Raw genomic sequence first — 23119 nt, 5'->3', positions numbered from 1 at the left:
ATCGCACTGAATAGTCAGACGATGTTACTCTAACATGCCTCTATTATTTGTAATTATTAGCGCTTGTACATTACGTGTTGTACTTTTTTGTATTCTGTGCGTGCATTGCTTTAACTCTCCGGAATTCCTCATCTGTTTATACGCTCATCGCAGTCTACATCATGGCCGCTTGTGTGTGTTTGTGACTTTGTTTACAAACTCATTGCGGTGCAACTTGCATTTGCCTTTTGTGTATATGACTGTGTTCTGTGGATTTCTGACCCTATGACGTGGTTTCTTTTCGTTTTGTTACATATATTTTTTGTATTGTTGTTTCCGCTTTGCGAAAAGGAGTAGCCGTCACCATTGTAAGGCGACTACATCTCTTTATTTTATTTTCACTTAAAAAAGAATAATAAGGCAGCGACCAGTTTCGCCTACGTACCTCATCCCACATGATAGTGGAATTGAATCAACAACCCTAAGAACGTGAGCCGCAAAACGCTTTTTCTGTATAGTAGAACAGACAGTGGTGTGTGCGTGGAGCGGATTTACCGCTTTACAGGGCCTGCGTAGCTCATCCAATGCGGAAAACATTACTTCCGCACTAATATTACGGCCGATCTTTTTTTTTTATCTGTGGGAAACGTTATGCAAATACGGCATGGCTACCGGTCTATTTAGTTAAATATTTCTTTGCTTGGCCTCTGAGTTACTGTCCTTCTTTATCGGTTTTAATAGCTTTTCAACTATAGCTGACAGTAGTGTAGCCGGTTACCCTGCGCACAAAAGTCGAATCAACTTGAGCTGCAAAACTTTGCTGCATGGCATGATGACAGGATTTCCTGAGGATATTAATGAGACAAAGATTAATAATGCTTCGCTTAACCAGCTTAAAATGGGCAGAGTCAAAGGATAAAAGGGGTGTTTCTTTCTTTTTTTGTTGGTCTGTGCCACTTTTAGAATGCACTACCGACTCGCCCAATCACCAACCCAAGTGTACGTAGTAGGTGAGTTTAACAGGGGTCCAGTTGTAGGGGGTGGAAGCAGCATGGTTCCGAGCATACCATTTCACGTATGGCGTGAAGAGGTATGCACGCTATGAGGATAACAATGGAGAAAAATTTACAAAACGACAAGGAACGCGAGTCAATGCACATAGAAGTAGGCAAATGTGAGCTAGTTGGTGAAAGATCATGATGGAAAGAATAGCGTAAAAACAGGACAATCAAGGAGGACAAGTTCGCAGTGGCGACTTTATTGCATTGACCACAATGTATACAGGAAGAAAGAACGTCAGGACAGACAAAGCGCACCAGGTAAAAGAGCAAAAACAAGGAGCTAACGTCACCGGCCATAGACAACTGTCGATTCCAAAGATACAAAATCTTTTGGTCATATAGCGCAAGTGAAGGCGGACTCATGCACAAAACCCCTTGCGTATATGACAGTAGACAGGCCCCTAACACTTTGAACACATGTCTATGCTAACAAATTGGCCCACGCCAGTAAAGGCTGTCCTTTTCAGGACAACTTTAATGTTAGCGAGCCATCGTCCAAGTATTGGACTTCGTTAATTTGGGCACTACTTGTGACGCCATGCTTCACCAAAGTGTACCAAACCGTTCTTGCAATATGCGATCACTTTTTTTTTCGTTTTTGCTTATAAATTTGGCATAAATATTGCGGCAGCGACGCAGCCTTCTAAAATTATTTTTTTTTACTCCCACCAGGAAAAGTTGTGCAAAGGAAGAGCTTTCACAAAAGTATTCTAATTGAACGCACTATCATGAGAACTTGCCTACAGCAGTGTTTTACACGTCTACGACTTAATACGTGTGATACAAAAATATGGTAACGGTATAGATCTAAGTTAGGCTGAAGCTTTCTCACAGTAGTTATTAGTGGCGTTTCAATGCATACTTGTGGTCGTGTTGTGTACTTGCGTTACTAAGAACTTTCTGCGCGACTTTTTATAATGTCTGTTTCGTGTTAAAACTATAGCGCACTGAGAGACGTGGAGCTGATAATTTGATTCTGTGGCCATCTGATAAGATTCCTTACAAATGTGTTCACGCTGTCTTACAGTTAAAGAACACGATAGACAAAACTTTGGCCGTTTTCAGTTGGTACTGACGTCATTCTTTTCCATCAATGTCAATGCTGTTGTAAACGCATCGGCTAAGCTATACATCTGGCGTACCGATTGAAAACACTGAGGGCGAACTCTGACCCCATGACTAAGGAACAAAAACACAACAAACGTGAAACAAACAAGAACAGAACTAAAATAAAAGGTGTGAAAGAAGAAAAACCAACATAGGAGTAGACAGTCAAGGAATTGAAACGTGAACCATTTCAAGTTAAAATCGGCCACCATAACGCTATGCACAGTCCAAGCGCTCACAGTTGCAATGTGCGTAAGAAGCACATCCGTACAATTAGTACACGCAGAAAGAAAGAACAAAAATTTTCTCACAGAGAAGTATACATAACTTTAGTGCAGTTGAACGGCAGCTGCATTTGGGACCAGCTAGAGCATCACCTTCAATTATAATCATTTGTGCTTCTGATAAAGATGCATTGTATGAACGAAACGATAAGGTGATAATTGGTAGTCGTTATCAGCCTATCTTACGCCCACTGCATGACGAAAGCCTCCCCTAGCAATCTCCAATTACATTTGTACTGCGTCAGGGAATAGTTACGAAGATTAGAGTTAGGCGATAAGAAGGTGTCTGCCCAAAGCTCTGCTTTTGTGTAAATTGGCTCATGAATTAAACGTCCAGTAAATCTACATTCCTTAAATTACTTCCGTTACGCTTCTTATAAATTCAGTTCTGAACACGCGTGCAATTTATCGCCGTGCTGCTAGTTATACTTTAAAGGGACACTTTAGAGAAACACAAATTCAGTTCAGCGTTGCAATGCCCAAGCTCAGTTCCATATCAATAAAAAATTGAACAACTTGTTCACCGTAACTTCTGGCCATGTATGCTGCATTTCTACACACACAAAGAAACTTTGAAATGTAATAGTATGAGTAAAAACTTAGTTAGTATGGTAACTATAGTGGCGCCTTGCTTAGAAAACAGTTCGCAGAGTGAACTTGGATGGCTTGTGATTTTTAACTCGCCGAACTCGCAGAGTGAACCAGACCGACGCAATTTACTGCACGTTTACTGGACCTTCATGTTTCTGAGCCATTACTTTCCCTTGCCTAGCCTCGCTTTCGCGAGGCTCTCGCCTTACATTCCCAAATGGGCTGAAGAAAGGCGGCATACTGGCGAATGGTTCTGTTCTTCTTTCTTAGATATTTAAAAAGAAAGGTTAGAACAGAGACAACAGAAACTTCCTCCCAGCAGGCGTCTTGTGCCTCATCTCACTGAGTTGAGTTGAGAAGCGTTTCTACAGAAGTGCAGATGTGTATAAACACTAGTTTGAACGTACCCCTTTCCTCGATCTTCCAGGACTTCCCTCACGATATCGAACTTGCACTTTTCTTGGTAAATACACTGACAATTTTTTTCAACTTGTAATATTTTTGAATTTTTGCATGAATAGGTAAGGTCCGGGAACTAATGATGCGCTGCATTAAAAAGAGCATTGGGAAAACGTATCCCGCAGAATGTACGCCTCGCAGGACAAACCCGCTCGCGGAACGAATTAAGTTGCACCGATGCACCACTGTAATCAACAAGTGGTTTTCCTAACTATCTGCACCTGAAAACTTCGCTCCGGCGTATAAAAAACGCTATTATGGTTTACGAGTTAAGTTTTCAATGATTAAATCAGAATTTTGAGAAACGAACTCGGCGTAGCATAAATGATACGTTGGGCATCGCAAGGTAAAAGTGATAAAGTAGTCGCTAAAAAAATATATGTTGGTTAATTTCATGGCGGAAGGTTAATTAGAACAAGAAAAAGAGAAAACACAGCTGAGCTTCTATTTTCATAATTTCGCGCCGAAACCTCAGCACAGGTGGTATCAGTGCTTAGGTGTGATATCACTGATGTTGAAGTATATTGTTGCGTTTCGGCCGTTGTGGGCGCAGCAGAGATTCTCGAAGTTTGCTAAGTTCAATATTTGGCACCTTTGGAATATAACCTAGCCCGTCTTGTAATTCAGGACATTAACTATGCCCGAAAAGACGCCCTCAAGATGCAAGACATCAGGGCGAGCTGGTGCGGTAACTCCAAGGCATTGTTGCTACCCGCATTGAGGTCCTTAACAGAGAAAGTGCAAGAGTGGGCTGAAGATTAAGATGCAGAAGACAAAGATAGTGATCAATAGCCTGGCAAGGGAACAAGAGTTCAGGATCGCCAGTCAGCCTATAGAGTCTGTGAAGGAGTACGGTTGCCTGGGTCAATAACTCACAGGGGAGCCTGACCATGAGAAGGAAATTTACAGAAGAGTAAATATGGGTCGGAGCGCATTCGGCAGACATTTTCAGATCCTGACTGGAAGCTTACCATTATCATCGAAAGGAAAGGTGTACAATCAGTGCATTCTACCGGTGCTAACATATGGGGAAGAAACTTGGAGACTGACAAAGAAGCTCGAGAACAAGTTAAGGACCGCCCAAAGAGCGATGGAGCGAAGAATGTTAGGCGTAACGTTAAGAGACAGAAAGAGAGCGGTGTGGATCAGAGGGAAAACAAGAATAGCCGATATTCTAATTGACATTGAGAGAAAAAATGGACCTGCACAGGTCATTAATGTGTAGGTAAGATAACCGATGGACCATTATGGTTAGAGAATGGGTGCCAAGAGAAGGGAAGCGCAGTCGAGGACGGCAGAAAACTAGGTGGGGTGATGAGATTGGGAAATTCGCAGGCGCTATTTGGAATCGGTTGGCGCAGGACAGGGGCTATTGGAGACCGGAGGGAGAGGCCTTCGTCCTGCAGTGGACATAAAATAGGCTGATGATGATGACGACGAGGACGACGATGATGATGATGAAAGTTTCCTCTCAAGGTAGTGGTGGCATTTGTGGTATTGCAGAAAGGTATAATTTTCTAATAAGTGTAACTCTATTATTGTTTTTTTGTCCATAATGTCCATTTAAATCTAAGGTCATACGAAAATTTTTTCGCGCGCTTTGTCATGCTTCACTGACCACCGGTACGTCCGTTAGACAGTGACGCTGCCCTAGGATCAATGAGCCCAGGATCGTACCCCAAGTTTTCCGGTGTGGCTGTGGACGAGCTTTGAAGTCGGACGTATTCCTCGTATATTTTGTACTGCCGCATGCAGTACACTGGGTTGATCACCCGTGACCAAGGGTAGAGCACGCAGTAGAAATAGCGCGGCTGCATCACGACCATCGAGAGCCTTGGAGACTTGGCTGGATCCGCTCCTTTTATTGGCAGAAGCTGCGCACCAAGAAAACAAAACGAAAAAAAAATATTCACAACCAAACAATCAAGCGTACATGCAAAATCAAAAGAAAAAAAATGCAACTTCTACTTCTGCACTCAGATAAGCTACTAGAGGATTAACGGTAAGACCTTAGACGGAAACGAGATGTAAAGCAACTCGTACTCATGCGTGCTTGGCAGGGACACCCCAACGAGGAACAGCGCGATAGATTTTTGTGTCATTGGTTACCCTACATACCGGTAACACTAACTGCAGTAGTAGGGACAGTTCATCGCAAATACGACTACATAACTGCACATTAGTCGAGTCATTCCCCGATATAAAAACAAATTGTGATGAGAGAGCTAGTAATGCCAGTAGTAATGCCACCGATACGGCAGTAGAAGTTTTTCTGGCAGCACACTAAAAGAGGCATCTATAAGTAGAAATGCTGTAGCTAACACAAGCGGTGAACTCCGCCATCGGGAAGAAAGTTCTTTGGTTGGGGGAGGTGTAACATATTAGGGGGGATCGCAGTGCGAAACGGAGCAGGAAAAGGAAGTGTGAGCGCTTGTGTCGGTCGCTAGTTCTCGTCAACGTGTTTTTGAGGTGTGCCGGTAATTATTTGAATATGATGGCGCCAGAGAGGGTTGTTAGGAAAATGGGGTAGAGTTCACCAAACTGAGCCACTCGTACGCAGTTTTTTTGCGCTAAGGTAAAAGTGCAACCAAACTTGCAGTGCCCTAAACATTCGGCGTCGTATTGTTACAAACCATTCCCGTACATTGGAGGAGGCGCCAGCAAGGGAATGAAGACAAGGATCGAAGAAGCGCTCATGTATTTGTTGTTCCGCCATCTCGGCTTCTCTTTGTGTATGCTACCTAAATACGTTTTCTCTTTTGTTTTGCCTAGTCTTAACCCCGTCGTATTTTTGGTGGAGGTGCGGGGCACCAACTAGACACAACGGAGCTCCGCAGCGGCTGACATCCAGTTCTCCCCACTATGATAGAACAGACGCTTCTCGCCATAACAGTGGCAACGTCAACGGTTGTCGTTGCCCAGCCAAGAGACCCATACACGTTTTGTGGGACAGATTGTGGACGTTTTGTGGACAGAAGGGTGGTTGGTGATTTTCCAGTGTGCAAGTAAGAACAACCGATGGGACGATACGGCCATCTTGGTCAGCATCCCATTTTATCATCAAGGGACAGCAAGGGTGTGGTTTCAGAATCACAAAGAGGAAATTGGAAGTTGAGATACCTGCAAGGAAAAGATGCGTGCTCTGTTTAGCAAGTCTTTTGGTCAAAAGATCGCGGCGAAGGAGGAGCTATCACCACGTGCCCAAACATCGACGGAATCCTACCTGTCTTACATACGGGATGTGCTGGCCCTCTGCCGCAAAGCAGATGATGGTGTGACTGAGTCTGAGAAAGTGGGACACGTCCTAAAAGGGATAGCAGATGATGCATTCAATCTGCTAATCAGCAAGGATTGTAACACGGTGGATGCTATCACTGATGAATGCAAGCGTTTTGAAAACTGCAGAAGTCGATGTATTGCTTATCAGTTCACTCGATTTCCTCACACGGCAGCAACATCGCCGTGCGAAGACGCACGTGCGTCACGTCTACCGCTAACCGCGGAACACGTGGCGGCGAGTGAGCAATATTCTAGAAAATGTAACATCGAAATAAAGGGAGTGGTCGAGGAGGAAAATGAGAACCACACAACGACTGCATGTCAGACTGTAACCTTGCTAAATGAGCCGGTTACGTCGGACGACATCGAAGCAGTTCCCCGAGTGAACTGCTTCGTTCACTCGTTCAATCCTTCATTGTTCAGTCCTTTGTTTGTTCAACCATTCAGTACAATCCATCCGATATGCACTTACAGCGCTAAATAACACAAACGCTGTAACTTCGTCCAAACGCACTGAATGAAGTGATCTAACAGTGCGCCACCGGGAGAGCACACAAGGCAGCATAATTGGAGCGACGCAAATGCTGGAGAACGTATTCTGGGACGATCACGTTCGGCTGCACTTTCGTCTCGGCCATCAGGCGTGCGTCGATTGGCTGGTTGAGCAAAACCTGATGAGCTCATTGGCTGATTGAGAACTACGTCACGCGAAGGCGACATCGATGTCGAAAGTGATCGTATGAGAGTGCGTGCCCTGATCTTGCTGACACGTCGCGTTTTAGTGACCACGCTCAGCGTCGTGCACGCTTCATATTATTCACGTCGCGGTACCAGGCCATAGTGATTGGCTTTTACACGTCGTCATGTTGACTACTTCGCAGCCAGGCGCGGAGCACCGGGAAACAGTCGCTGGCTGGAAGAAAATCCTTGCGCCGAATTCACAAACGCCAATGAAAGCTTTCTTAGGTATGAAGAAGGAAAAAAATTTAGGGCCGAACCATTCATATGGTGGGGGATTAGCCAGCGAAGGTTTAGGTTTCCCATTATAAATCATACATTCACACAGACGTATACATCTATATTTAATTTTCATTTATCTTGTTTAGAAACGATGGTAGTCACGGCTTGTTCTTCAGCTGTGCTCACAATGCGTGGTCTTTCCATTTTCCCAATTTTTGTTCGAGCTGCAACTCTTGCAATCCTCTACCTCTGCAATACACAATCCTGTGCTTACACACAGTGGCGGCTACCGCGGCGCACACCCCCGTATTCTTCCGCCACGACTTCCACGCCATTGTATTGAGGGCAGACGACAGCAGACGCAGCCGGCAGTAATGGCGGCCAGCCCAGGTGCACTCGCCCACTGCGCAGGCGCGGCGCGCGTTGAAATCTTCTGTCATTTCGTTCTTCTCCGCCGTACTATCATTCGTTATCTTTATTTACATAAAAACGAACATCGCATGAAGCGACTGAAAGACGTGAGTAACGTCATTTTGTGCAGGACTGATGTAAGTCTGGGGTTTAGAATTATTATATCCATCGAGTTTTAATACGGTGATGGCTGTCATCTGCTGTCACTTTCCTTTGTCGTCTGGTCTTCCCATGGCCTGCTGCCTGTTACTAGCTTTGCTCATGGAAAATAAAAACGTAGTGGTGTCTTTATAAGCGTTATGCTGCGCACGTTTTTGCAAAAAAAAATGGCGTGCCTCCAGTGATACGCGTTACTATGGTCATATATATAAATCCGCGTGACTGTGCGCGTATCCTCGAAGAGTTGGGTTACCACCCTGCGGGATTCCCGATGGTCAGTACCCCGATCCCTAGGTGCATTCGAGACAAGTTCGAAGTGGCCCCTGTGCCCCGAAACGTCCATCCCGTCCATAACGAGGGCAGACGCAAGGCCAGAGCAGCAGCCATCCTCAAACAGATAAAGCAACGAGACATTAGAGCAAGCTTCGTCGACGCCGCGGAGTACAGCGATGGGAAGACCTTTGCCATCGTTGTGGTCGACTCCAGCGGCAAGATTTCTAATTGCGCCTCCATTCGCACTTCCGACCCCGGAGTCGCCGAGCAAGCCGCCATCGCCCTCGCCCTGCTAGACGGTCGTGGGTCCGAGATATATAGCGATTCCAAAACGGCAGTTAGGGCTTTTCAGAAAGGTTGCATTGCCAAGCAAGCTGCTCGTCTTCTTAGCAACTCGAATCGATATGCTCTCACGCATCATTCAATCCACTGGTTTCCAGCTCACGTAGGGTCGGTCGAGGGTGCTCCCCAGAACCTGAATGAGTCTGCTCACGAGGCTGCGCGTGACCTCACCGACCGCGCTTCCTCTGCAAGAAGCACCGACTCCCCTCCTCCCTACGGCCACAGGGATGCTCCCGCTACTCATAACGAGATTATTAAATTCTTTTACATGTCTAGAAGGGTCTTTCCACCCCCTCACCCCAGGTTGAATAGGGCGCAAGCCGTTTCTCTTAGGCTTCTGCAGACTAGTACGTATCCGTGTCTGTCCGTTCTCCACGAGGCTTACCCAGACGTGTATCGCGACGACGCCTGCCCCTCCTGCGGGCAGACCTCTACTCTAGCGCACATGCTGTGGGAGTGCGGGTCGACATACCCTAAGTTCATCAAGGAGGAGTGGGACTCGCTTCTGCGTAGCCCCGCTCTGGAACAGCAAATCCTGGCTGTCCGGCGTGCCCGCGACCGGGCCGGTGGGCTAGACCTGCCGGTCCCGACGTGGGACTAGCCGGGTGCGCGACGAGTTCGCGTCCTCGCCGGACCTACAATAAATGTTTCTTCACTCACTCACTGTGCGCGTGCGTGTCACCTCGCTAAATTCGCATCTCCAGTTCATTGCTAAATAAATAGCAATTTAGAAATAGGGAAGCGTTATAAGTCTCTGACAAGTCCGCATAAGTGCCGCGATATGAGGTGGTACCTTAGGGGGTGTTCTTTTTACGCCGTACGCACGTTAACAATTTGGAGCAGTGAAAACTTGTCATTCATGTCACATTCTACACTGGGTGATCATTTTTAGGCTTTACTGAATTAAAAAAAGAAACATCCTCTTGCAGATAACATAATTCTACTCCTTGAGCTGCTTTATTCTGAAGGGCGAAAATTATTTGTATGGTAAAGTAAAACAAAACTAATTAATTTTTTAATTAATTAGTTTTAAATTAAAACTAATTAAACAAACTAACTAATTAACTAAACTAATTAACCAAAAGTCACTATTTAACTTCCTAATTATTTACTCTATGGGGGAATTGCAATTTACGAACTGCAGCTAATGAGATTTCAAGGCGTATCCACTTCGAATGAATGACACAAGTTTGCAGATATAAATGGTCTGTTGTTCCACTTGCTTTATTACAAAACGCGTTCTTGTGCATTAAAGCACAAAAGTAACTGGAACGCTTATGTATTTCATCCCACACTTTGGGAAATAGTATCGCAAAACTAGTCTCATCCTGCAAATTCATTTCAAATGGATACGCCTTGCAAACTCACCGGCTACAATTCGTAAATTGCAATATGTGCCGTAAGGTAATTATTTAGAACTTAATAAGTTAATTCCTGATAATTACTTATGTGTGCGTTTCGATTTATAGTGCTAGTAATGTCCGCCTCTTCAAATAACTAAACTCAAGGACAACAATCATACTATCTGCCGCAGGCAGCCTTTAACATTTCCGTAAAATCTAAAAATGATCACTCCGTAAGGTATACAGCAGGCTGATTTATGACGACGCCCTGCTGACCTATTGCAGGACGCTTCGTAGCGGCATGGATATTTGTAGTCAATTAGAATCTCGAAGTACAGACCAACCCGGCAAGTGTTGTCCGCTCAAAGGTTGTTACCCACACAGAAGAGTATTCGTACGCTTTCCTTTTAACACGATTGACTACAAGACGGCTCGCGCGACGATTATTCGCTCCGTTCCTGAGGTGAATTTTATTTCACAACATCGCGCTTGTTCGAGCAGTCCACGTGATTTTCGTGTCAATGGCGGTACTTCATTTTACTTGTCATTCTTGTTTTTATATGTCATCGTATATGTCACCGTACTGACATCCCGATTCGTATCACAGGCAGGATTGCCGTCCGTCGTTAGCATACGTTCGCTCACACCGAAAGCTACAGGACGAGCAAAAGCGTGAGCACAGACGCAACGTCGCTTCGACCTGGTGCTGAGTTGAAACTGTGAGCCATGTAATAGAAGCCTGAGGCTAACAGCATGCGAGACGACCGCGAATTGTCAAACAGCAATAAGTTCTGCTAATTAGAAACGTTTAGGCGCTATTTCGTTGTTTCATCTCGCATGGAGAATTATATCCTCAAAAACGCCTGCAATAATAATAATCCGCTGCCCTATGAGCGAAGGAAAGCTCAAACTAGAAAAAAAGAAGGAAGGAAACATGGAAGTGCTCATTACGCATCAATGACAAGCTTGAAAGTTGTCAGGGCCGGACACCATACTGCCTTCTGCTACCGCCCGATAGAGTGTTATGACTAGTATGAAAAGTGCGAGCATAGGAAAACATAGCGTATATATAAGCAAAACAAGAACAAGTTCGCAGCGCAGCATTAATGTTATTGTTTTGGCAGCAGCGCACGCCCATTAGCATTATGCGCTAAAGCTTCTCAGTGCACTTTGGTATGACAAACCAGAGCGCGCCACAAAGATGAAAGTACGCGCCATTTTCGGCTATCATTTGTGGCCTCTGGCCAATCGGCCGCAAGAGCCCGTTCAACCGCTTACCCAGGTCTACTCGAGTGGCACAGAACGAGACAATTATGTTCGTAAAACTAGTATCCCGCTAGCGCAGAAATTCCTTCTTACGTCGGCAGGTACGACCTCCGTTTATATTTTGTGAGTCAACTTCGCTTACTATTCGTGCAAGTGCTGAACTTGGCACCTGAGCTATCATTACATAGAAGCTTTTCTCGACTAGAGCATCCGTCTTTGTCACGGCGGGCATCGCAAGCTTGCTGATTTTGCGAACGGTTTTAGCTTCGTGAATGTGCTTTTTCGTAAGATTTCTCATTCGCCAAAATTTGTTCGTAAGTTCGTTAGTGAATTCCGCCCCAGATTTCCTAACAAGCGTGGCAGGCAACTTTTCAATATCATAACATATCTACTTAATTTTTTTTGTCACATTGCGTTCTCAAATGCCACAATTTTGTGCAATATAATTCTGAAGGGTGTTAGTAAGAAGAGTCAAGGAAACCGAGGAGCTCTGTATTCGGTTAGTAGCAACCGAATGAAGGACACTAACGAAAGCATAGGGAAACTTAACAGTGCTTTAGGATTGAAATGTAGAATTAGGAAGGAAAAGAAATATGTAAGTGGAGGAAAAGAGAAATTGCCGGAGCTGAACTCGTATCTATAGCATCCGCAGGACCCGTGCGCTGCTCTGCCAAAGGAGCTACAGCGGCAGGCTCCATTTTCTTTGGCCTTTGTGTACGTGTTACAAACGTAGCTCCCTGAAGTGTTGATGACGCCACTGGTGCCATAGGTTTGCTGATACGCCATTCAGTAATCTTGTAGTCGATGCTGTCGGAAGTATCACGATTACGAAAAAAAGGGCATATTAACTCACAAAACCCAACATACTAACTAATATGGTTGGGCGAAAAGGCCAAGGAGACTTTCACATTATGCGCGCAACGTGCACTGCTGCAAACACAGTCGCTGCAGCAATTGGACGTGGCTGATATAAATTATGGACAGTGTTGAATGTAACGACGTATTGTTGAGGTGTTTAGTTTGGCCGTCCACACTTGTTGCGAGTCTCTCAGGCAGACATAGCGCTGTTTTAAACAAAATTGCCTGTCAAAACAGGCAGGAGAACAGCTAGGATAAAGATGGAATCTGTTGTCACCTGGGCGTAATAATGAAATGATAAAAAAAGCTACGCAAATGTACATGGCCCAGTAGCTCAAGGAAGTTTCACTTTGACTGTTATGTTTTTCTTTCTCGTTTAGTCTTCGTGACACTCCGATGGCTATCACACACGCACGGAAAGAAAGGACGATGACAGAAAGGTCACGAGCATCCCATTCGCTGCCCTACCGCTGGGGGACGGAAACCTTAATTCGGAGAAGTTATTCTGAAAGAAGGAAAGACTGACTGCGTGGACACGCGAACCCTCAAGGAACGACAAGACGACATAGTGCAACAGGAAAAAGAGTGTGGAACAACATTCTTCAATTCCCGCTTTACTTACTATGTTGAGGTACTGACGAAGGGCTGCAGCTGGTCCAGTTTCACCAGGAATCGCTGCAAACCACAAGAGATTGTCCGTCAGTGTAGTCGTCAGGGACGCTACAGAATTCTGTGCACGGAGAGCCAGTATACATTCTAGGCTTGCGAAAGTGCAGCTTACCGTATTTCGTATATAGAACCGTTGTGGTTGACATGTGCTGTGTACCAAACTCTTTAGAGTACGCATTTGGGCTGGTTGGTTCATGATTACGAGCAATAAAAACAGACTCGTCCCGTCGTTTAGGGCTGTTTTTATTGCTCGTAAACTCTTTAGGTTCATGAAGTCGAGTTCTTGGTTTGCGTTAGTAAAGCGCGGCATATATAGAACACGTTGAGATATCACATCCTGCATACATCAATACGACGACTGGTGTTTCTGAAAGGCAGGCGATAAACGAACGGCTAAAATAAACTACCATTTATGTTGTTGTTTTTTCTGCAAAATAATACTACATCGCTGTACTTTCATCTCGTGAAAAGGTCGAAGTAACATCCTAACTGTAAGAGGGCAAAAAATTTATCTATATACTGAATCACAGGGACTTCAGCAAGCAGAAGATGTTGACACGATTGAGCCCCTACAAGTTAGCGGATGGGCTTCTACTACCATTGCGATTTGCAACTCAAAGGATACGTGCAGCTTGCAGATTCATGCAGCTTCAGTCAACTTCGTATTCTTACAACATACAAAGACGACGCATTTTTTATGTTGTCTTTTGCTTCCTTGCGCCACTTTCATCCATGTTTCCATTAAGATAGTCGCATGTACGCGCTGTCTTTTACTTGACTAAAATCATTGCTTAGTACTTTACGCCCTAAAACACACTTTTAGATATGTGTACTGTGCAATTATTTATTGATGCTCACAGTAGTTTTTGTCTGTACTTATGAGTAACACAAACATTTATAACAGAGGATGTCTGTGGCAGCAGCGCTAAGCATTAGAAACTTTTTTTTTCTTTTAACACTATAGTTTCATTGCGAAATTCATTTTCTCATTGACGCTTTCCGGTAGGTAAGGAGTGAAATAACTCATTCTGCAATACGTATTGAGAAAAACTACCACTTGGGGAATTGTGCACTGGGAGGCAGACGAGATTCAGCAGTTTTTCCGTTCTCTGTAGAGCCCTTCTATTGACCGGATCATTTTATATCGCCGCTTTCGTCATCACTGTCGACGCCACCATTCGTACCAAAGATTATTGCATTCCAACGGTTTTGGGAGCTCAGGCTTCCTGGTTTGTCGTAATTAATACACCAAATAGCACTATTAGTGCGTGGGTTACAGAAACGCAAATGTCACGCAGATTTTTGAAATAACAATATGATTTATTTTTCGTTTCCTCAAGTTCGGTTTTTAATGCTAGCATCAAAACAAGAGGGGAAAAAACAAAAAGAAGAAACAAGAAAGAAGAACAGAAAAAAAAGTGTTGGAGGGGGGCGGGACGTTGTGGAAGGGGCGGGGGGAGTGAGGGGGAACGTTCGGTAACTCGGTTCCCTTTGGTGTGGTTATTACTGCGCCTCAATTTCACCTCTTCATATTTCGATGCCTTTCTTGTTGAGCCTCGGTGTGCGCATACCGTTAATTGAAACGTTGATTGGTCTCCGCTTGCGCAAGTCACTACGGCGCTCCACGATTGTTTCTGTTCAGCTTTCGCTCTACGTAGCCAGTAATATGAGCCCAGCTCCCAGACTTCAAGTTCGTTGTTGGCATTGCGTGAAAAGTGTCCGTAAGCTCTGCGGGTCCGAGTGCTTCAGAAATGAGGACACGAGGCATTACAGTGTAATTGCCGGAGGAAATGATCCTGTCGGTTGTTCTTTTCTGCAAGAGATAATTGCCTGTTCTATACCAGCAGTTTTTCAGCGAGTAGCCGCGACGAATGTGTGGAGCGAGTTATTCCAACGGTCTGACGCCGTTTTAGAAGTTCATGTCTGACAGTGGAATTCGGCATATGTGCAATTTCGAGTTTCCGTGCTACGAAACGTGACTCGCAGCTTATGAGAAACCTTGAGTGTGGTAAGAAAGACGCAAAGGTGGGGCAAGATGGCAAACTTTCAGTATTTCTGAAGGTCCAGCTGCAAAACTTGATCTGCGATGTTAATGGGCAGCTAGTGAATTAAATGGTATTGCTAGATATTAAGATTTGTGCGGAGTGGTTGTTGCGCACGCAAGGGAATGGTGAAGCGCTGAGGATATACTGCATGGGCAGGTTGCCTTAATTGGTAAAATGAGCGCACATGCCCTTGCTTCCAAGCGCTTACACTGGGAAATAGCAAATACTGACACGAGCATTTTCAACAAACCTCTCTAAATTTTAGAACAGCAGAAAGCAGAGCTAGTTGGTAAGGATTCATAATGAAAAAAAAAAGAGGTGAGGTGTGCAGACAGGACACAAGACGCGGCGTTCATGTTGTCCACTTCTCTACTCTTGTGTCCTGTCTGCACGCCTCACCTCTTTTTCTGCATTATGAACTCTCTAAATTAGCGGCTATTTCTGTCTCTCTAAATACATTTGTTGTAGAGGATCTTACAAAAAGAGGGATCTAAATGCGACAACACCTTCTTCGGTTTCAGCACTAGTAATGCGATACCTTGTTTGACTTTTCTTTTTTTGGGTCTATGTGACTGATTTCCTGCCGCATTCTGATAGGGGCGGAATGCAAGAAACGCAGGTTCACTTGGATATAGTATAGAAGCACGGTATACAAACTCAGGCGGTCGAAATTATGCAGCCCACCACGTTCCCCATTGTCTAGGTGCTGCTTTGGCATTTAAAACCAAATAAAAAGTGAAGAAGTCGGTCAGTCTTTTTCCACGCTACCTTTCTAGTAACTATAAAGATATATGCATTGCGTAGACCTGGTGTTCCTCAGTTTTAGTATCAGCGAGTCAATCAAGTGAGTGTAATCTGTGGCCTATGTATGGTTTGCGTAAGTAAAATGTTTTAATTCCTTCTAAATTACTCGTTTCGACTATTCCATATACTTACCAAGAAAAATTAGGATGCCAAGGGCCGTTTTCAGTCGCTTACGATTGACATTTTTCTGCAGGTAAAAGGAAAACAATGCGCATCAAGAAACGCAAGAATTAGTGTGATGAAACCCGAAAGTATAGTTCAAATTGAATTAGTTGGCCAGTTGGTGTGATTAGCTGCGCATATATATCTGAATTTTAAAGTGACGCTAAACTGACACACAAAGTCTATCCGCCGTGGTAGCTCAGTGGCTAACCGTTTCACTGCTCCGATTGAGGTCGCGCTTTCGATCCGGGCCGTAGCGGCCGCATTTCGTTGGGGGCGAATCGCAAAAGTGCTCGTGTACTTGGATTTCAGTGCACATTAAAGAACCCCATGTCGTAAAAGTTAATTCGGAGTCCCCTTCTATGTGGCGTGCCTCATAATCAGATCATTTTTTGGCACGCAAGAATTTAATTTAGGCATACACATGACCTCCGCCAGCAAGCATTGTTGGATTAGCGAACTTTAGGTTGCGCACGGCGAAGTATGACACAAATGCTGTGCCCAAGGGCGGGGGGGGGGGGGAGGGGGGCAAGCTCATTAAGGAGAAGCTATCGGTTTTCATTTTTTTACTGCTTATGCTCAAAGTGCAGTGTACGTGTGCAATCGTTTTAAGTTTATACACAAGGTAGTCCATCTTATCATTGGCGCTGTCCGCTCCCATGTTCACGAGTTGCACCAGTGAACCCTGCCAAGGGTGTGCCACACATTTATACAAGATGGCATGTGCAGTAACGATCACGTGGGAAAAGAATCAACGCTGCACAATTTTATGAAAAAAACAAATGTTACACAAAACATGGATATGAGTGGCATGCTGCATTGTTTCTGCTTATTCTTCCTTTGGCGACATTATCGATAAACTAAAGGGAAACTTACATGTGGATCGATGTTTACCATGGCTACCGATTCACTAATTCGATAAACAAATATATACGTATTGCTTCCAAGATCGTAAGGGGACGCCGCGATCGTATGGTTTAGGATACTCTTCCAGCACATGGTCTCGTGATAATCACTTGCCTTGTAACCGAGATTACACCAGATACGCAGACGATATTATGGTACAAGAAGTACGATTTGCAGTCGTCGGTTTGGTCGTAATAGCCACTGACGCAATGGTAGCAATTATTTCGGAACCGACTTTCTACGTAGCTAAACTCTAATAAAGTTTAGCTACGTTTAGCTAGAGGTTTAGCTTGTCCATAAACGTATTAGCGTTGGAAGAATACGGGGTTACGAGAGGTGTACGGCAGATTGATGATGACGACAATTTAATGACATCACCTTTGAAACAGGGCGGTGACAAATAGTCACCTAGCCTACTTCAGTTAATCAGGTATGCTATACACACTTTTCATTCTAGCATTTTTGTATACATCCGCTTCATTTTTTTTCTCTTCCTCAAAACTTCTCTGTCTATCTTATACCGCTACCTATGCCTCTAACGGATCTGGTCGTATTCTCTAATTGTCTTTCGCTTTTTAATCTGGACCAATGCTCTAAACGTCTTTCGCTAACCCCGGCTGTTGACCGGTTGATGTTTCCACCCCCTTAAAATTCACGCACTTCTAGAAGGTGTACGTTACGTTTTTTACGAACAGTTGGGCAGCATCAATGCTGGTAATGACATAATTGCAGGCATCATAGTTCTGTTGGCGACATTCATTATTCGTCTCGTTTCGGCAGCCAAAATGTGCTCACATAATTGTCTACCACACGTGTGTGAAGTTCTCTTTAAACATTCCCTTTAAAACATTTCGTGCCTTCCGCCTCCGCGAGAAAACTTCATATGCATGTTGAAAATCATTGCACCGCTTTTTGTTGCAAAGCACCGCTTCTTCTTGCACGCGAACTTTTAAGCTGTTCGAGCCATAGGTGTAGTCAGGATATTATTCGAGGGATCGAGGGGAGTCCTACTCTTTATATACACATTCGTGCGTGTTTTTGTATATGTGCACACAAACTAAAAATTTCGGGGGGTTGGCACCTCTCCGGGTACGCCAATCGTTCGAGCTATAGCCTGCATTAAAAAGTGTAATTTTGCTCAGCGCTTGCGTACAGTTGCTGCATGTAGCTCGCGACCAGTGGACGAAAAAGCAAATGGAACATTGCGCGGCATTTGGCATTTGCCTCCTGCGCGCGCGACGAGTAGCTCTACTGCAGAGCTGGATCATAAACCGGACCTATGCGCAACTCTGCTCCCCGCGGGAGCATATACAGGAACACTACGCAGCTGCTTAGCGGGGCGACTCGGAGCGGAGCGTACCGTAAAGACGCTCAACTAAAACACTCTATTAGAACATTTCAGTGCTCCCGGTATTCCGGCAAGCGCGGATGGTTTGCCGGTTTAGCGGTGGTATAAACGTGAGCGGCCAGATTGGTGGCTCCAGCTGGTGGCGCAAAGATCAACCACACAAACACAAAGCTAATTACTATGTCCAATTTAGCTGCTGGTGTAAATTTTCGACAGCAGCGTAATCGTAGTCACAGTTACGCCGCTGCCACAAATTTGCACCAGCAGCGAAGCAGGATATAGTGGGTTACTGCAGTTTTAGCTGGGTTTGTCTGGTTGAACTCTACGCCACCAGGCGGCTGCCTCGCTCTGGTCGCTCACGTTTACGCCCCCGCTAATCCGGCGATCCGCCTAAACCACTCCCGTTTGCCGGAATAGCGGGCAGGCTAAAAGTCTTTATTAAGGCAGACTTCAAACAGCAGCTGGAAAGGGGGTTTGTGTTTGAGCTTGCGCGTAACAGCATATTGTTTTCTCGTATATTCAAATTACAGACTGTACGCTATCATGTCTGCAGGTTGCGTGTAAGTTGTATTTTACGAATTTTCTGGCACATTTTACTTTGAGAAATTCAATTGGTTCAGTAACGTCTATGCGCCACTCGGAGGGCCTGCGTGGTTCGGGATGCGTGATTCACGGTGTTTTTTTTTTTTTTCTAACGGACAACGCCATCGACCCTGAAACCAGATTTTCTTACACAGGCGGCCCTTAACGCTGTCGCTTAAATACCGCAATGACTTAACTGCTGGTTTAAACCGTTGGAGGCGACTTGACGGATAACGTTTTATGATTTTATATTATATTTGGACGAGAGCACTCACGCAACACAAAAACGTTTGAAACGAATTACAGTTGGACAATGATTCACAAGATGCCGCTACGCACCTTTGTCACGGCAGAGTTGCTGCACATGCTACCTAGACGGAGTCTACGCAATAACTCTACGTCACTGTAAAGTCCCTAAACCTTCGCTCATTCTCGTGGCGTTCACGGCTCCGGTAACCCGGTAATCTGTAATTGATTGTAATTGTAATTGAGTTACGGACAAGCGAAGCCTTTTTACTAACGCCCTCGCCGTTCACTGACAGTGAATAGAAATTATAAAATAGGAAACCGCTGCCTCCGTGTGCTCGCGCTCATTAGCGACAAGCTGGAGAAGGGCGAGGGAATGAAAGAAGACCGGCGCGTTCTTGAGCTATTACGTCACGCGGAAAGTCCACTAGAGTTTATAAATTGCAGTAGGGGACGCGGTTGACATTGATCGGCGATCAGCATCTTTCTTTCTTGTTTTTTTGCAGAGTATTGTTTTCAGTGAGTTGATCAGAAAGAGAGAGAAAAAAAAGAGAAACCAAAGCGAAAGAGACGCCAGCCTTCCTATATAGATGACGACACCATTCGTGCGCTCAAAATCTTATTTTATCTTAGTGGATCTTGTATCATATATTCTCAATAGTATGAGAGGCCACGAGTTTTTACTGCCACGTCAGTGTAAGACGAGAATGGTGAGTGCAACAAGCGCTCGACGCTGCCTCTTATCGCTGCCGGTTCGGCGCCGTGCGCAAGTGCAAGGTCACCGATAACGGAGGTGATTATCATCAGGTCGTGCTGTAGAGATCCCTGTCCACATGATCGCACGCTCCTCTAAATATTGGGATGAACAGTGCGAGAAAGAGGCACAGAAGGCAAGGTTCTGACGTAATGAAGAGCTGAAATGGCTGAATAACCACTACGTTCATTGCTTGTCCGCTTTTCGAAATGCAAGTAAAGCGTACGTGCCACTATAGAAATGAAAGCATCGTACAACGTTTCAAAGCAAGGGACTACCTACGACTTCGAAGTAAAAGTTACGAACATTATTTTCTGGGCAAGTTTATATAGAGATGGCGCAGTCACGCACTTGTCGCCTCTTCGCGAAATCATCTGTTCTTTCTATGTCTTTGCAGCTGCTTAAGACCCAACCACAGGGAACAAGTTTCTGGCGGATGTTTAGTGTCGGCGCCGGACGGCGCCACGCGGCATCAGCCGGCCATCATACATTGTCATTGATCTGGCATGACCAGACTTCGGCGTCGGGCGAGCGTATCCCTCGGCATTTCACTGTTCTTGGCAACGCCGGCCAACGACCTTTGACGCCGGCCGGCGCCAATGCGGGGGAAATCCGTTGCACTTGTTCCGTGTGATCGGGGCTTTAGAGAGAGAGAGAGATAGAGGAGCTCTTATAGAACAGATTTTTGCTGGCGTGTATGCAACCGCTGAACATGTTACTATGTACAGCGGAGGGGGAGGGGGTTAAAATATATCAGAGGAGTGTGGGAGGGGGAAACAAAAAGATAGATATGAGATGCTTGGGGGAACCTGATAATGATATTTACAGGTGAGACGACGGGTACGTTCATGCTTTTCTTTATGATAAAGGGAATCCTTAAAGGTTTCTGAGAAGGCCAATTTCTCATAGGTATTGGAACAATAAATCGAAGACCCGCCGCTGTTTTGAAGGGCCGGGAATTGAACCTAAGATGCTAGGTAACGTTAATGGATCATGGCAAACCTTGTCCATTTGGCGTTTAAAAGAAATACTCTCGTCATGGTACGTAGAACATTCAAATAGCTTCTTAAAATGCGGCAGTGCCCAAAGTTCGGTATGCAATCGCGGTCTTTGCAAAGACCGACGGGCGTAGTGTGCCCTTTAATGAATACGCGTGCTCACGCAGGCGTTTGCTAATACATCGGCCAGGCTGTCTTAAATAACAGCGCCCACATGGCGGCGGGATACCATGCATGGCCACATGCTTGTAGTCAACGAACATGTTCGACCACTTCTTTTCGCATTTTAGATTTCTTTGCCTGTCACTGTTTACTTTTGTGCATAGAGCCCCCAATGTGTTCGGTATACTGAAGACGACCTGCACTTCCGCTTTCGCGATTATCTTTACATACACGATACACCATCCTGAGTACGTAGGGTATAATGACAACGGCAGGCTTCTTACCGTACGTAATACTGTAGGTTTGCAAAACGGCGCCTAATTAAATGATAGTCGCGAAACCAGAAGGGCGGCTTATCTTCAAAGTTCTGAACTAATTGGGGGCTCTATCCACAAAAGGTAAACAGTGACAGGTAGAAAAGTGTAAAATGTGAAAAGAAGTGCACTGTCAAGTACGTTGAGTGCAAGGATGTAGTAGTGTAAGGGACGTCCTGTTGCCGTGCGGGCGCTTATTTTGGATAGACGGGTGGATGTATTATTGAGCGCCTGTATGAGCACGCATATCTATTAAAGCGAATATATGCACCGATTGGTCATTGTAAAGAATGCGGTTGCATACGCAACTTTTGGCATCGCCGCATTTTAACAAGCCACAGGGAATGAGGAGAACGAAACGTAGAAGAAATGATGATTTTGCGGAGTAGATGACAGTTGCGTAAGGGCGTGTCATCCCTAAGCTTGATCCGAAAAGAGTATTCGTGTCTTTCATTTTGGAGTCGTCGGTGGTCACTTGACTTTTGACATGGTATGTAGTTTCCCTTCCTATAGTGGCACGCACGGTTTGTTATGCATACTATATATACCGGGTGTTTCAGCGAACTCTTTCAAAAATCCTTAAGGATTTCCTGTGGCAGATAGCACAGTTCTACTTGATGAGGTGGTCTATACCAGAAGCGGCGGACGCTACTTGCGCAAGAAATTGAAATGCATAATCGCCTAATTAAGAAAAATTCGTCGATTATGAATTTCAATTTTTTTGTGCAAGTAATGCCCACCTCTTCGAGCAAAGCGGCTCATGAACTATGATTGTGCTATCTGCCACAGGCAACCTGTAACATATTTGAAAGTTCTCGCGGAAACATCCGGTATAGAAGCGGAAAAGCAACCAACACAACGGCTGTTAGTTCAACTCTTCGTGCCTTAGCCTTGCTCTCTGCGTTTCTTTCTGTCACTGTTTTCTTCTAGTAAGTCATTCTAATAGGTCAATAATTAGTGCACGCGAACACAATCTTCTTAACATACTGGCAATCGACACGTACGCAGAAATGCAGAGAAAGCCGAGCAAGAAATAGCCAAGGCTTACAGATGCGCGTTAATGGCAACTTTCCTTAAAGTGCCGCCGCAAACGAAGTCACTGTATAGGACGAAAATGAAACTTACGTCTTTGAGGATCATGGCTACGCTCCACACACCTTCAGCTGCGCAGTCAAAATCTGATACAAAACCGCTTGAGCCGCGTCACTCCTCCTGTACTCTTACAGCCATCGCCGGGGCTTCAGTACCAGAGCCGCGGGGAGGAGGGAAAAAACGCGCCCTTTACCACCTTTTTGTCCTTGTCGTAGGCTGGGAAAGGGTAGGAACATGTGGAGATGCACGTGCGAAACTGCACGGTCTCGACAACATGTTGCGACGCACGTATATGCCGACCTTCGGTGCCTTCCGGTCGCGACGAATGTCAGTGCCGGCCGTGTTGCAAACCCATTTCATCATGGCGTTGTGATCGAAGCTACAACACAGCTTGACGCCGTTGCAACAGTCGGATGCTTTCTTTTTCTTTTTTTTTCTTTTTTTCACAACTGCGCCAGCGTCTCTGAAAGCTGTACTATGGGGAACTAGCTCTGGCCAGTAAGCGCTACGGCAGTTTGAGTGCGCAACTGAACATGCTCGTGCCTTCCGGTACAGGGAGGCTACAAAAACGACACGACATTTTGAGCGACAACTGACGCGTGCCTGCATCGACATTCGCTTCAGCCCAATGCATCGAGCCAAGCTCGATTCCCGCTTATGCGTGT

The 23119-nt window shown here is 45.2% G+C and overlaps 1 protein-coding gene across 1 annotated transcript; it reads right to left on the bottom strand.

Moving 5' to 3' along the window:
• Positions 1-1215: 1215 nt before the first annotated feature.
• Positions 1216-22629, bottom strand: LOC135905743 (uncharacterized). The gene is made up of 4 exons (XM_065436759.1): positions 22488-22629; positions 16023-16077; positions 12995-13047; positions 1216-5355 (listed from the first exon to the last, which is right to left on the bottom strand). Exons 1-4 carry the CDS (start codon positions 22500-22502, stop codon positions 5092-5094), a joined length of 387 nt encoding a protein of 128 aa, XP_065292831.1. The 5' UTR covers positions 22503-22629; the 3' UTR covers positions 1216-5091.
• Positions 22630-23119: the final 490 nt, after the last annotated feature.

The sequence above is a fragment of the Dermacentor albipictus genome, chromosome 1 (assembly GCF_038994185.2).
Source record: "Dermacentor albipictus isolate Rhodes 1998 colony chromosome 1, USDA_Dalb.pri_finalv2, whole genome shotgun sequence".
NCBI lineage: Eukaryota > Metazoa > Arthropoda > Arachnida > Ixodida > Ixodidae > Dermacentor > Dermacentor albipictus.
The sequence above is the reverse complement of the archived record's forward strand: the minus strand, read 5'-3'. Positions and strand labels throughout refer to the sequence as shown.

Excerpts from the sequence above, each read along its gene's own strand:
- LOC135905743 (XM_065436759.1), bottom strand. Across the intron at positions 13,048-16,022 it reads TGGCATCCTAATTTTTCTTG|CGATTCCTGGTGAAACTGGA; the intron begins GTAAGTATATGG and ends TGTGGTTTGCAG. Across the intron at positions 5,356-12,994 it reads TTCGTCAGTACCTCAACATA|CTTCTGCCAATAAAAGGAGC; the intron begins GTAAGTAAAGCG and ends CTTGGTGCGCAG.